The 16,849-nt window shown below is 38.0% G+C and overlaps 1 protein-coding gene across 1 annotated transcript in view; it reads right to left on the bottom strand.

Annotated features, from left to right (window-relative positions):
- LOC307132055 (leucine-rich repeat and fibronectin type III domain-containing protein 1-like protein) overlaps positions 1 to 16,849 on the bottom strand; it is a 279,896-nt gene that overhangs the window by 103,462 nt on the left and 159,585 nt on the right. The window contains exon 3 of the mRNA XM_079826188.1: positions 12,589 to 12,719. Coding sequence (XP_079682314.1) covers positions 12,589 to 12,635 — 47 coding nt within the window. The 5' untranslated portion in view covers positions 12,636 to 12,719. The remainder of the gene's footprint in view (positions 1 to 12,588; positions 12,720 to 16,849) is intronic.

The following is a 16,849-nucleotide window of genomic DNA, read 5'->3' as shown; positions in this document are numbered from 1 at the left end:
TCTCTCCCTCTCTTTAGTCTTGTCTACTACAGCGTAAGATTCAGCTTTTCTCTAAACATATGGGCATTTATTCAAATGCAATATGTGTAACACAAGTTATTCATTAAGGGGTTGATCCCCAGCAGCCACAAAACCCAATACTTTAAGCAACATATACTACAGCCGGAATAGTGCTTATAATCAGTATTGAGATGACTTCTCTAATGGCGACATTTGTAAACTGAAGCATTCAAACGGGATGTTTAGGTGTATTTTGAATGCAACTTCCAAACAAATTGCTCAACATTCATATTATTGGTCACTGGCTGACATGGTCAGTTTGCATAACTAAAGCATGCATGCATGCATAAATAATAATGATAATAAATAAGGGGGTGAAAAAAAGAACAAGCAAGCAATAAACAGCTCACAGAACTTGAGAACATAAACTGAATGAATTTAAAGCAAAATATCAGGATAGATAAAAACTACATGCTCAAATGTGTTTACAGCAAATCAGTAAATATAAGAAAACCTCAACACTCTCATCTGCAGCTGCTCAAGATCATAAATCATAATTTAATTGGTGAACAAGTGCATGGTCCACAGAAAAGCATTTCGTTAGTAAAAACACTTGTACATTATGTGCCACTAGCATCACCTACTAGAACTGAAATAAACTTAAATGAGGTTTCTCTGCTATATTGGTCGGCCAAATATATACACTATATTGTAAAAGTATTGGGACTCCCCTCCAAATCATTGAATTATGGTGTTCAATCACTTCATGGCCACAGGTGTATAAATCAAGCACTAAATTAAGCACACGCAGACGCTTCTACACACATTAGAGAGAGAATGGGCCGCTCTCAGGAGCTCAGAGAACTCAAGCGTGGGGCCGTGATCGGTGGACATCTGTGCAATAAGTCCATTCGGGACATTTCCTCACTACTAAATATTCCACGCTCAACTGTTAGTGGGATTATAACAAAGTGGAAGCGATTGGGAACAACAGCAACTCAGCCACGAAGTGAAATCACAGAGCGGGGTCAGCGCATGCTGAGGGTCACAGAAGTAGCCAACTTTCTGCAGAGTCAAAAGCTCCAGACCTGCAAACTTCTGTGGCCTTCAGATGAGCTCAAGAACAGTGTGTAGAGCTTCATGGAATGGGTTTCCATGGCCGAGCAGCTCATCCAAGCCTTACAGCACCAAGTGCAATGCAAAGCGTGGGATGCAGTGGGGTAAAGCGCACCGCCACTGGACTCTGGATTGACATCAGTTTGGGGACGGCCCCTTCCTGTCCCAGCATGACTGTGCTCCAGTGCACAAAGCATCCCTCCATAAAGACAGGGATGAGCGAGTTTGGTGTGGAGGAACTGGACTGACCTGCACAGAGTCCTGACCTCAACCCGATTGAACACCTTTGGGATGAATTAGAGCGGAGACTGAGAGCCAGGCCTTCTCGTCCAACATCAGTGCCTGACCTCACAAATGCGCTTCTAGAAGAATCCCCATAAACACACTCATAAACCTTGAGGAAAGCCTTCCCAGAAGAGTTCAAGCTGTTACATAAAGCACAACACTATTAACGCTGCATGGTGAGATTTAGTAATTGTTCCCAATGGTTTTCAAGACTCTTAAAACTCCCGGACAGCCAGAATAGAGTGTGCTTCCATTATTCCCATGCTGCAATGATCTTTGATGGCACCCGGGAGGACACATGGATCTGACCATTATCCAATGGTGTCAGCCCATTAGTGTTCGACAGAGAGACGCAGAACAATAACATGCAATAAGAAACAAGGAGATGGGTGGTGGGACATAAAACAGCCCTCTGATACAGGAGGAGGCTTAATCTGCACACCCACATGTCCCGTCTCATTACGAACATAAAAGTCAGAGAACAATAAACTGAACCGAGAACTGTCTATAATGAATCTGTGTCCATGTTTGTGACGGACGGCCATTGGGATGGATCAAAGCGTTGACTGCAATTGTTCCAATTCTCTTGACTTTGTATTCAGTCAATGTGCGACGAACACATAACAGACTACAGCTGCAAAATAACCTTTATTGTTATTTACGAGTCTTTTCCTCGTGGAAAAAAATCCAAGCAGTCACTGTTGCCAATGAGAAAGCATCAAACGAACAATGTGAAATCCCCATTCCAAGCATGCATCTTTTTTATTATGCAGTATGTAGAGAGAAAAAAACAAAACAAGCAATTTTATGAACACATTATGAGGTCCGTGTCCCACTGAGGCAAACTCTGTAAGCAAGTGCTTCGTTTTTAATCACCAAAAGCATAATTGTACCACTCAACGAACCAAACTACAGCCATTAGGTATCGTCTTCATGGTGTTGCACGCATTAAAAGAATGAGTATGGTCTCGGTTTTGAAGCCCTGAAGACACACAGAGACTATCTTGCTCTTCCAGACACACTAACGGGTAATTCATTGAATTATGCTTCTTCCTCAGATGCCCTCCTGGCTTGATCCCCAACTTTCCTTGCAACTGCATAAATGAATTTCAAAACATGGTGAGATAGAGACCTAGAGAGCGGGATCTGGGGTGAAGGGTTGCAATAAGCCAATGTAAATGGAGTCTGTTGCCACTGGCTGAGGTAAAAGAGAAACAGAGACATGCCGCTAGAAGAGATGCATACACACGGGCCATCACAATGAGAGAGCAACGGGATTTCATTAGGATCCAATCCGAGTGCCTTTATCTTTGTTTGTCCAATTCCTAACGAGCGCTGTGCCTGTTCCCATCCCCGCTCCCCTGCACACAGCTGGCACCTCTGGACGCCCGGAGCACCTGCTGCTAGTCAATGAGGGCGTCCAGCCACAGACAGAGATGCCAAATGCCATCTGCCCGACTGACCGAAGCTTAAACATCCTCCTGCCACCACGAGTCTCTTCCACAACTGCCTCTTACAGCCCAAACAGGGATCTCTAACGCAGCTGAACACTGACCCTACAAACATCATCATTCTTTATTTAACCAGGTGAAAAACTCATTGAGATTAAAATCTCTTTTACAAAAGGTACCTGGCCAAGAATGCAGCTACATAACATTAACACTAATCACTCCCAACTCGTCACATTTTGACACTTTGTCAGGACCCTCAGCGTCACTTTTAACACACAGGGATCCCTTTAACGTAATTTTCCGCAGTTGGAGCCAAATGGCCCAAACAGAACTCTTTCCAAAATTATTTATTAAAGATGTTATTTGCTTCCTTGGCCTCATACTTCAACAAACTCATCATACAGTTTTAATCGGATCATCTTCAAATTTGGGAGGTGTAATCTAAAGACCTTTGTGATGTTAAATTGCGAAGATCTTGAGTTTTCGCTGAAGGGCGTGTCCGTGGCGGCCTTACAAAGTTCAATGTTTCGCCATGAAACCGGAAGTTGTTGTAACTTTGGCATACAATGTCCGATCTGCCCCAAACTTCACATGTTTTATAAGAGTCCTGACCTGAAGACATTTACATGCCAATATTCAGTTAGTCATAGCGCCACCTGTTGGCAACAGGAAATGGTATGCTTTACACAGTAATTCACTCCCAGAATATGCCATGAAGTGCCACATGGCCAAGTGCAATTGTGTAGGAAACAGGAAGGCAACACACAAATGCACATTAAAACCAACATGTTCTCACCCCCAACTAATCACATTTTGACACTTGGTCAGGACCCTCAGCATCATTTTTAACACACAGGGACCCCTTTAACGTCATTTTTCGACAAGCGGTGTACTCCATTGATTTCAGTTGTTTAATCAATGTGCCAGATCAAGCCGCATTTAATTTTTTGCATTTGTAAAAGCAGACATGATTTTATGAATATTTATAGGCTACTTTTATATTTTGGAGCAGCTAACTCTACTCCTTCCCACTTCTACACCCAACTCTTGAGCATGAAGCAATTGGTCACAAGACACACGAGAGCCAACGACATTTCACTATTAAAGCTGATGTAACGCGGAAATTTTTGAATGTGTTTCATCATGATGATACCATCCCCATGCCCAACGTGTCTGTGTATGACGCCAAAGGTTTCTCAATGAAATCAATGGAGCACCTGCGCGTCAAAAAATGACGCTAATGGAGTACTTGACCAAGCGTCAATATATGAGTTGGGAGTGAGAATGTGTGGAAACAGAAAAAACACAATCAAGGATCACAACAGCAGTTTACCAAAGGAGAAAACACAGAATCTGTTAAAAGTAGCTTAAACTCGTTTATTGATGGAAGCATAGTCAGCTTTAAGATGTTTTGTAAATTATTGATTAAAAGCCTCTTTTTCCTAGCTCGGTTCGAACCCGAGGAACTTTAAGATATAACAAACCATTTGAACGAAGATTGTAACAGACATTTGTGACCCTGGACCACAAAACCAGTCATAAGGGTACATTTTTTGAAAATGAGATTTATATATCATCTGAAAGCTGAATAAATCAAATCTTTCCATTGATGTGTGGTTTGTTAGGATAGGACAATATTTGGCAGAGATACAACTATTTGAAAATAAACTGGAATCTGAGGGTGCAAAAAAATCTAAATATTGAGAAAATCTCCTTTAAAGTTGTCCAAATGAAGTCCTTAGCAATGCATATTACAAATAATCATACAAAATGTATTCATGGAACATGATCTTTACTTAACATCCTAATGAATTTTGGCATAAAAGAAAAATTTATCATTTTGACACATACAGTACAATGTATTGTTGGCTATTGCCACAAATATACCCGTGAGACGCAGGACTGGTTTTGTGCTCCAGCATCACATTTGTATTCGAAAAGCTGAGAGACAAGTAACATTGAATTAGACCGCAAGTAGACTTAAAATCAATACCAATAATAACCAGAAATATAACAATAGCATAAAACTTCTTCGAGTATACAAAGATGGCAGCTCAGCTTTATCATATAAAGTGCAATGGTGTGTTTGATAGCTGTAATAAAACATAAAGCGCTATGATAAACGGTATCAAGTTTAAAAAAAAATGTACTGGGGCATTTATATAAAGCAGATCTCCATAATCCAATAGTGGTAAAAAGGTTGCAGACACCACATATTTCCCTGCACTAAAAGAAAATAAGGATCTGTTTCTGGAATAAAAACCCAATTTAAGCTTAAGTTTAGAAAGTAGTTTATCAGTATGTGGCTTAAACGTTAATTGAGTATCAAATAAAATACCCAGGTACTTATAACTCGCAACACAATCTATTTGTGTTCCCTGGGAAGATATAATATCAGGAAGAGTCCTTGGTAGAGCTTTGGCATTTGAAAAGAATCATTCATTTAGTTTGATCTGTATTTAAAACCAGTTTAAGTTGACATAGACAAGACTGTTCAAGAAGAGGTTGTGTGTGTATACCCCAAATATGTATCAACATTATATATGGGCCCACTTTATATCAGTGTTTATGTACTTTACTGTAGTTGCATGTGTCTCAGGTCTAGTATATACTACCGTTCAAAAGTTTTTCAACAAAATTAATAGTTTTATTCACCAAGCATGCATTACATTGATCAAAAGAGACAGTGGAGACTTTTATAATGTCACAAAAGATTTATAGTTCAAATAAATGTTCTTTTGATCTTTCTATTCTGGGAGGAGAAATGTATCACGGTTTCCACAAATATATGAGGCAACACTTAAGTTAATGGTCCAATTCTCACTATTATCATGCATATTACTAGGATATTGTCTGTTTATTAGTACTTATAAAGCACATATTAATGCATGACCATATTCTACATCCCTTAATCCTAATTTAACAACTACCTTACTAACTATTAATAAGCAGTTATTTGGAGTTTATTGAGGCAAACGTTGCAGTTAACAGTGAGAATTGGACCCTAATCTAAAGTGTGATCAAATATGGACTGATTTCATCGTTGATAAAAATCATAAATGTTTCTTGAGCATCAAATCCTCATAGTAGAATGATTTGTGAAGGATCATGTGACACTGAAGACTGGAGTAATGATGATAAATACAGCTTTGATCGCAGGAATAAATTACATTTTACTATATATTCACATAGAAAACAGTTATTTTAAATTATAATAATATATTTCACATTGAGTGAACATTAACACATTCAAATATGTTTTTTTACCACTGTTATCATTTTATTTTAATATAGTACACTGTGAAACTGCAGCATTGCATTTTTAAGTACACTCATAAAAAAAAAAGGTTCTATATGGCACCAAAAATGGTTCTTGGCTCGTAATCATAGGGGAACCTTTTTTAGTGCTATATAGCACCATTTTTGGTGCTTCAGCGGTTCTTCAGTGGTTCTTCAGAGGTTCTTCAGAGGTTCTTCACCGGTTCTTTGACTAAGGTGCTATATAGCACCTCTGAAGAACCGCTGAAGAACCACTGAAGCACCAAAATTGGTGCTATATAGCACTAAAAAAGGTTCCCCTATGATTACGAGCCTTTTTTTTTAGAGTGTACAATCAACTTGGATATTTAAGTTATTTCAACTTAAATCTCCAAAAAATCGTTGAATCTTGACTAACTTATAAAACTATTTGACAATTACTGAACTTGAGTTAAAACAATGCAAACACATGTTGACATAACTTATTTATCATATTCACATTACAGTGTATGATATCTACACCACATAAAAAAAAAATAAGTGTTTAAATAGCTCGTATGCTTGATTATTATCTAAAGTCAATGATCTCTCTCAAGGAGCATGAATAGTGCAAATGATTCGAGTCGTTTATCATTTATAATACATACAGAATGTGTTTAATTCACAAACAGAATCACACATGTTGATCAGTCGAGTGCAGATGCTCTCTAAATGATGAGCTGTTGTAAAAATATCAATACAATTGGACATTGAATTGGACATATTCAGCACAACATCTGCCCGGGTGTTTGCTTACACAACACAAACGCAAACACACACTCGGCAACAAAATGATTTCCCATTGATAATTAGATGGGGTGTCAATCATAACCCCGTCGTTTTCATTCTGAGGCTGTGAAAACATTCATTCCACATCGGCAAAAACCATTTCCACTGATTCATCAAACGATCACTTTGCAAAAACTGAAAATGAGGCAGAATTCCATCCACCAAACGGCGATTTCTCACTTGCTCTCAGCCAAATTTCCAAGTTGCAACATGTACACAAAAGTCCGGATACATTTACACTTTGCAGGACTCATCTCACTTCCAGGGTTCAAGATCAGTGTCTCTTTATGAAGGAGGATCTCCAGGGAATCCAAATGCAGACGGCACGGGTTCTCTCACTGTCACCAGCGCATCGATTCGAGCCACCGCAGAGTCAAAGGGTCACGGGCTTCCCTGCGGTATGGCCATTTAGTGCTCTTAAAAGTGTCCACTCCCACCAAGATCTGCTCAGATATAAAAACCAGACAGTCCGCGAGCCAACAGAGACCTGGGCCGGGTTTCCCAATAACGATGTATCTTAGCTCTAAAGAGCGTGTTCTACGAGCGAAGTTACGATCACTCGCAGCAATTCCACGTGAGTTTCCCAAAAATGTACTTAACATGAAAGCGCGAGAACGCGCTCTAAGTGCTACTTAAGAGTCGCTGTCCATTTGCGAAGTGCTGAAATATAACCTTATATGGAATCGTTTCCTCGGAACGTTTCACCTAATAATTGTCATCTGATGTGGATTAGCAATCAAAACACGTCTAGGCTATATAAAGCAACTACCTACAGGCTGAGGCACTGACAAAATGGCTGGACAAAAAAAACCACGAAAAGATACATTTCAAAAAGACGAAATAAATATCCTCATTTAATTCAGATGTGTAATTATATTTTTTTAGTTTGTTACCTGCCCTCATAAAAAAAAATAAAAAAAAAATACAGTGATCATAAAGTCAGTTTCCACAAAAATATTAAGCAGCAGAACTGTTTTTTTTATCAACATTGATAATAATGAGAATATTAAAATAAAAATAATAATAAAAAAGTGTACAATAAAGTACAATCAAAACCTTATAGTATTATCACAATGTAGTTGAATAAAGTTAAAGGTGTAATCTGTAAACCTCATAACTCTGTCCTCTTACGATACACTTAGAGCTTTACGATTACTCCAGAGCACTCGTTGATCTACGATCATTTTCAAGTGCTACTTAAGTTACGATGCTTTTGGGAAACAGACCTTAATATTAAGATCACTCGTACGATCGTTTTTACGATCAACTTAGGCTTACGATGCTTTTGGGAAACGCAGCCCAGACCAGTACAGTAATGACTTGTTCCTGCTGTATGGACAAAAGTATGTGAACATCTTCTAATTAACAATTTCAGTTACACTCCGGTGAAAATCCATGAAATCTCCCTAGGCAAACCATTTTTGTAAAATTGAGACTTTTCTTTACCAGAACGATAATGCCTCGGTGCACAAAGCTAAGAGCATATAAAATGGTTTATTGAGTCTAATGTGGACTTGACTGGCCAGCAATAAAACTGAGAAGCTTGAGGATGAACTGAAGCGCCAGACGTCCAACATCACGCCTGACCTCAATGGAGCAAATCTCCACAGCCATGATCTACTGGAAACTCTGGACGCTGTTCAAGCAGCAACTCACGAATTAACTCCAATGGTTATGAAATTGGATGCTCTTCATGTGCTGGTCAAAGGTTTTTGCTAAGCTATGCTGTATTTAATTTGGCGTACATTTTGTGTGTGGAACAATATGATTATCCATTTTCCGAGGTCTGTCTTTCCAACATTTTGAACAAATTCACAAAGCGTTTTTTGCTACTCATCCTACAAAGTTGGTCCAATCTTCACTTAGATCATCTTCAGACCAAACATCACAAAATAGACTTTTGGTGTTCAACACCATTCTCCTAATAAAATCAGTAACACTTCACAATAAGTTCCCATTAGGTGCATTAACTGACATTATACGATGGGACTGTTGAATGCTTGAATCTGATTGGTTGACAGGGAAACGCACGGCTAAAGTAGTTCCAGCAGGTTTTGACCGAATTACAGTCTCATATCACTTCGCCAAATGAGTTCAGATATTTCAGACTATAACAGCAATAAAAACCAAGAACGTTAGATAATGCGGTAACACTTTACAATTAGGTTCATTAGTTAACATTAGTTAACTACATTAGTTAACATGAACTAATAATGAACTGCACTTATAAAGCATTTATTTATCTTTGTTAATGTTAATTTCAACATTTACTAATGCATTATTAAAATCTTGTTAACATTAGTTAATGCCCTGTGAACTATTAACAAACCATGAACAGCTGTATTTGTATTAACTAACGTTAACAAAGATGAACTAACGCTGAACAGAGGTGTTGTTCATGGTTAGTTCATGTTAACTAATGCATTAATGTTAACTAATACAACCTTTTTGTAAAGTGTTACCGATAATGCATTAACTGACATTATACGATGGGACTGTTGAATGCTTGAATCTGATTGGTTGACAGGGAAACGCACGTCTAAAGTAGTTCCAGCAGGTTTTGACCGCATTACAGTACCATATCACTCCACCAAATGAGTTCAGATATTTCAGACTACTGCAGCAATAAAAACAAAACCCACAACCACACTGACCAAGCAAATACATATAGTAAACAATAGGATTTCCCTGTTTTTGCCACTAAATTATGTTATATTTTGTACGGAAAGCACATACACTGTCCCACTCAAACACACACACACATACAGTACGGACACACACTCGCACAGAAACATGTCAGCGCTGCTCTGATTATTTTATCAGTAAAATAGTCTAGCAAATTAAAAACTTCATGATATTTCTCACTAGCGATGTAATAACGGCGCTGTTCTTGAAGCAGATAAACTTACAGTTTCACTATTAGTCGAAACGCTGCTGCTGAACACTGAGAGACACACACACTCAGGTAATACACATACGATTATTATCTCTCTCTCTCTCTCTCTCTCTCTCTCTCTCAAGTCTCTGTTACAAGCTCTAAAATGACATTTTGGAATCAGCAACAGTGGCTTGGGATGAGATGCGTAAGAAATTAGTCCTACTAAAGAGCGTTTAAAGGACAAACACCTGCCAAATGTCTTGAAATACATCATCTGAACAATGTATTGAGGTGTGGAAACCTTAGTATAAGTGGAATAATTGACTTGTTCTTTAATTATTGAAAAATAATGGACACACCTTGGATGTGCATTATTTTTCAAATAATTAAATGGCCCGTTTTCAGTTATTCCTTATTTAACTAACAGTGAGCATTTGTTACATTATTTATTAATCTTTGTTAACATAGGTTAATAAATATAAAACTGCTCATTTTTAGTTCATGTTAAAGTCCATCAAATAATATCAACAGTTAACACATAAAGCTTTTCCTTTCCCAGTTATTCAGGATGCCTGTCATTATCTCACAAAATCATCTGTGCTTATCAGTGTTCATTTTGACAGCAAATTTCTTATTTAGTTTTAGTCATGTTTTAGTCACCTTAATTGTTTTTAGTTTTAGTCAAGTTTTAGTCGACTAAAATCGAATGAGTTTAGTTAAATTTTAATGTATTAATTGAGCATTTAAGCATCACATAACCGACTTTGTAAACGAAAAAATTAACAAAAAAGAGCTTTTTTTTATAGAAACATCTATATTGTTTTTATAAAGTTGTATTTCTGTTTTAGTTAGTATATCAGGTTAAGCTAAAGCTTCAAATAAGTTTCAGTTTATTTTATTTCTAGTAATGAATATGTTTTAATGGATACTTTAACCCTGATATTGTAACGAATAATGTGTGTCAAATCCTGTTCTTAGTCTTTCCTCCTGACTATGAATTAAATGGGAATGAAATTAAACACAATTTATTGTGTAACCAAAAATGTATATATAATGAGTGACTTTTAATGATAAACAAGCAGGAAAACACGGGACTCTTATTTTGAAATGTCTGCGCCGGCTCATTCAAGTTCAGATGAGGGAGATCAAATATGCGTTGATACAACCGTCTAAAACATATGACTATATAAACATGGTACAGTAAACATTGTGATTATCCCTCAGCATTAGTTCATAAACATGACCTGTCATAAATGTGTGTTATTGATTGATTGGGCCGCTCTGAAGCGCTGTCGCGTGAGCCTTTAGAAGCTCAACAAAGCCGTGTTTTCCCGCCGTTAGATCCGCACGTTACAACTCAAATGAGCTCATCTGTTAAACAGGACATCAGTTCTGACCGGATCTCTTCCCTAATCGACCCTTCCTAACATTATCCTCTCGTTTTTATTCGTTGACGAAAATGACAGTAGATTTTCATCATAGTTTTTGTCATCCAAAACTGTTTTTTATATAGTTATTGTCTCGTTTTCGACAGTGAAAAAAGGTGGTTGACGAAAATCATGACGAAAATAATTTGTCAGCAAAATTAACACAAATCTTTGTACGTAGGGGAGCGCGGGGCACAACCTAAGCGTTTTAACCCTTTCCACACATGCCAGAATGACGAAACTTACTGTATTTACTAGTTGTCATATCAACATTATTTAGAGAAAAAATAGCGCCAAAATTAAAAAATCTCTGGAAGATATTACTGAACATGTATTTAACCATAGCAAAAGTAAATTTCTGACTTAAGTTTAGTTTTCATCTCTGTTTTTTGTGTTTATTTAAAATAAGACACATCCGATATTATTATAATATTATATCTGTTATTTAACAGTTGAGATCGTTTTTTAATGCTGATCTAACAGCAGAAGACAAGAGCCGCGATTCACATCCCAGTTGTGCAGATGGTGTGTGTTAACACTGCGTTACAATGAGCCCCTATTAGAAATACGCCATTATATTCTATACTTTTATGAATTCTTTTGAGAAACCATGAGAAAAGGGTGAATAATGGCAGAGTTAATGTTCAGAAATTATTAATTATTATTAAGTTTTTAGCTATGCTGTATAGCTGTATTTGGCGATGTGTTTGTAGTCAAACTCAAAAATGCTTATATTTTTAATGATTAAAAAAAATCCATTATTTTATTTTAAAAAGTTAATAATTGTATTTTGTTGACAAAATATTTTAGTTTGGATATTTCTTTGATTATATCAGGTCACATTTTAAGCTGTTATTTGGTCATGTTACGATGTACCTCACCTATGGGGCATGTTGTCACATTTCACTTCCATTCTTTCGTGGTAAATCAAGAAAAAAGTATACACTGTATTAATGAAACAAAACCACTTAATTGTACTAGACATGTGTGCAATTAATGAGGGGAAAAATAAATACTCTGAACCCCAAGTGGATTTACACAAACTGACACAGTCAAAAAGCGTTAGGTTGTGTCCCGCTCTCCCCTATCATTGCCACAGTGTGTGATGCCAAAAGGTTTAAAGACATAAATACTGATGAATCTACTCATAGTCCTTGAACTACTTTTCATTCGGTCACCAAAGGGAGTGGCATGACCAGAGAAATCTGCTCCATCTTCCAGCGGGCGTGCCGTCGGGTTCGGCGGTATAATTGCTGCCATTGCCTTCCCTCGCGGGTAAAGCGCAAACATCCAGGAACAGACCTGTAAATAAGACTGAATGTCCGCTCGACAGGACACCACTGACCTTCCGAGAGTTCGAGCCAGCATTCTGAAGTCCTTCGGCCCGTCCATTTTCTCCTCTCCTCAGGGTGTGATGAGTCCGAGCTACTGAGCCACGGCCGTCATTGAGTCATTGGCTATGATCCACCAATCTATCTGTGGGAAAGAGAGACAGAACCAATACTGATGAAGACAAAATGACTGTCAAGGCACTTGAGCAGTGTTTCACGTTCTCTTATATTTACAGAGCTAAGGGTAATTGATTACATTCAAGACAAAAACACTGACTGAGAGCAGACACACTCTGTCTTATTGCCGAGTGGAGCCCGGTGTTGAGAAATGGTGATTGTTCTTCAGTCATCAGCTCTTGAGAGACAAACATACTCGATAAATGACAGGCTTCCCTTGGCTTTACACGGAGATGCTTGAGTCGAAGCCATTGTGTAATTGGCATGTTTTGGTACTAATGGTGGAGAGTTACCATGTTCAGGAGAGACCAAATTACCATTCATTATAGTTGAAGAACACAAACAGAGCGTAAAGCGCCTCGGTTTTCTACAATGGATGGATCTGTACTGGGCCAACTGGTAAAATCGGGTGTAATTACAAAGAATGTTAAAGGAAACATCAAAATTAAAGCCGCATGATCCTAATAAAAATAATAATTGTCAATTATTTTCCCTTGATACTGTAATCACTCTTGTGTTCACACAACAGAATTTGCATATAAATTAGGGCTGCAGATTTAACATGTTAATTTAGTGTTATTAATTATTTATTAAAAAATAAAGTGTTCCAAAATTAACGCAATTAATCATGTTCTCCTGACTTTCTTTGGGATAAAAAAAATCGAGATGGAGTAGAATGGAATACAACTTAGGCATACAAATAAAACTGTTTTAAACTTCCTTTAAAAGCTTGTGTAGGTAAGATTTTTAATCATCAAGCACACATTAAATTTAATAAAAGGGACCGTAATTATGAAAAATTAAATGTATCACAGTTAGGGTTAGCGTTAGGCACACAGCGGCACAACTATTTTCAACGTTGATAATAATCATAAGTAAATCATGATATGAGAATGACTATATATCCACATAGAAAACAGCTGTTTTATATTGTAATAATATCTCACACTATTACAGATTTTTCTGTCATTTTAATCATATAAATGCAGCCTTGGGGACGGCAAGAGACATGATATGGAAATAAACACTGCATTTGTTTTGCAAATTCAACCCGTCTACCTCAATAATGCAGTCGAATCATCTTTAATTAGAGGGCTTTCAGCTGCAAATATTGATATATGTGATCATTTGTGATTAATTTGATTAATGAATAGCCATATCATGTCATTAATCGGATTTAAAGTTTTAATCGTTTGAAAGCTCTAATTAAACAATGAGTAAATCAAGACGGCATTAAACAGTGACCTTCACACTGGCCCTCTGGTTAGCATGAAAAACACAATTCTAATTATGCCCAGAAAGCGAGAACCGCGACAATACTAGCGCGTGCAGCCATTAAAATCACTGATGCTGTCAGCGCAAGTTTGCACAGTTTGAGCCCTGCGGTTCAGCACGAGTTCACCGAGCTCTGGACTCGCAAATGCTCCCCTTAAAATCCACAGAGCTGTCTCTGCTGCAGAATAAATATCTCATTTACACCTCGCTTTATTGGCTGTTAAACCAACTGCACTGCAAGTGAGCGGCACGACTTGTAACAAAATATTTTCCAAATTACTAATGGTTGGTTTCTCTTTGGTCCTTTGGTCAGGTGATGCACTCAATTTCATGTGCGCGGACTGAAATGAAACATCCAGTAAAACACAGATTGCTTAAAACTCAGTCATTAAGGACCAGATGTTATAAATCAACCATAGACTATTTTAAAGGGTAAGTTCACCCAAAAATTAAAATGTTGATTCCTCACCCTCATGTCGTTCCGAACCCATAATGCTGTGTTCACACCAAATGCAAATAAAGCGGCAAATTCGCATCTGTCATGTCTACGCTTGAACATTTTGAATCCGCTCGCGCCTCCACAGCGAATTGGACGCGCGTATAAATCGAGCGTTTGAAGCGAAATAGACGTTCGAGGCGAAAGGGGCAAGTGCTAGACGTTGTCTGTTTGCAAGATGGTTGATGTTGATTGAGCATTCATCGAGAGAGGCGAATGAGGCAAAATCGTGTCTATCGTGTCACATCTATAGCGCCGCAGGACCTCCAGGCGCGCGTCAAATCGCCTTTACATTGACTCAACATGGAAATCACTCGCTCCAGACGCTCTATTCGCATTCGGTGAGAACACAGCATAAGACCTTTGTTCATCTTCATGACACAAATGAAGACATTTCTGACGAAATCTGAGAGCTCTCTGGCCCCTCTATAGACCGCTATTTAATACACACTTCTGAGGCCCAGAAAGGCAGTAAAGACATCATTAAAATAGTCATGTGACTCCAGAGGTTCAACCTTAATGTTATGAAGGGATGAGAATACTTTTTGTGTGCAAAAACAAACAAAAAAATATGACTTTATTCAACAATGTCTTATCTGTGTCAGTCTCTTACAGGTTTGGAACGACATGAGGGTGAGGAATTAATGACAGCAATTACATTTTCGGGTGAACTGTTCCTTTAAACGCCTCTGATTGGCCATTATATGTATGTTTATGACTGACATGTCTGTGATTGGTTACAATGCTCGACGTCAGCAAAACACGCTCATTGATAGAAAAAAAACATTGGCAAAACCCCACACATATATTATGTGTTTCTTGAACAATTTTAAGTTACGAGCACAAAACACTAGTGCATGATTTGTAATCTAATACAATTTGATGTTTACATTACATAATCATATACATAAAATTTTTTGTTTTATTATTGCATTATTTACTACTACTGTATATTGGAAAATAGCTATATTTTCTGATGTATTTGTGTGCACATTAAAAGGTTAATGATTAATTAATGTGCATAACAATTTTTAGAGTAAAGACACAGATATAGGAAAACCTGCAAAGGATCAATCCGAGGATAGACAGAGAGTCCATCCAAAAGCAGAGCAAATGTTTAGACGTTATATGAGAGCAATCTGTGACAGACAGTGGAGGGAAATGTTGTGCATTTGAATATTCCCTATTGAGGGGTATTATTCTTTTTTTCCCAAGAAAATATGCTTTTATTAAAGCCAAAGGGAGCTGTTGGGTCACATTGGCAAATCTGCACTGCTTGACTGCAATTGTGTAAGCCTTGAAATTCAAAAGCTGAAGCAAAATCCCCTTTGAGCACCTCAGGGATTGGAGCTGAGGAGACGAGAAACCTTCAAAAATCACTTCATTTGCCTTTTCTATCAGTGTCTGACTTCCTGACCTTTCAACAGAAGAGAAGAAACGCTTATATTCAATTGTCTACTGTGTAGAGAGTTATTGAATTGCAATCAAAGCATGACAAAAGTAATTTCCAGGACATACAATTTGATTTCAAGAAATTGCTACCAGCACAGACCATTATGTTGGGTTGATTATACAGGACTTTTTCAAATATGTACTGTTGAAATGTGAGTATTTAAAACAAAGACACATGCAACTATGTGTTCGGTTATATAACTGGTTCTTTTTTTCCTATTTCTTCCCTGCTTTTCTTCCCCGTCATTAGCTCTGCAGATTGCAAATGAGTCAGATCTAAGAAAATGCCAAACTTTCATCAGACGCAGCTACTGAGCTGAGGAGCGTCACCTTACCGCAGAACACACACACACACACACACTCGTTCATGGCATTGCTTAACTTCTCAGGCATGACATCAAGGAATCGCTTCGTATAAAATCGCTCCATTCTGATAAAGAGAAACGCTCGTCCAAATAAGTCCAATCTGGCACCCTGAGCGAAGGAAGGCGAGTGTACGGGAGGCATCAGCGCACTTCTCCATTCCAAACAAAGCATGCGTCAGATCTCTACACACACGTGTTGTTAGTCTAACTTCTCAAGCATTCTTCTGTTAGTTTTATTATTACTCTTCTTCTTCCGCCATGGGAGTCTATGGCAGCCAGAGCCATCGCAAGGGCTGTGCCGAGTGTGTGACCGCACAGGGTCTCGAGCAAAGTAAAGTGACAGCTTTCTTTCTTTATTTCTTTCTTTCTTTTCTTTAGCTGACGCAATGATGGAAAGCCAACCCAGTGAAAGGCGGTAAAGAGTGCAGCGCATATCTGTGAAGGAGAGCTGCGAGGAAATGTGAGATATTTTTCTCGCAATTGCGAGTATTTATTGCAAGATATAAACTC

This window comes from Gobio gobio (assembly GCF_949357685.1).
Source record: "Gobio gobio genome assembly, chromosome: 9".
In the NCBI taxonomy this organism is placed as follows: domain Eukaryota; kingdom Metazoa; phylum Chordata; class Actinopteri; order Cypriniformes; family Gobionidae; genus Gobio; species Gobio gobio.
Note: the sequence above shows the minus strand (reverse complement) of the source record. Positions and strands in the feature narration are given on the sequence as shown.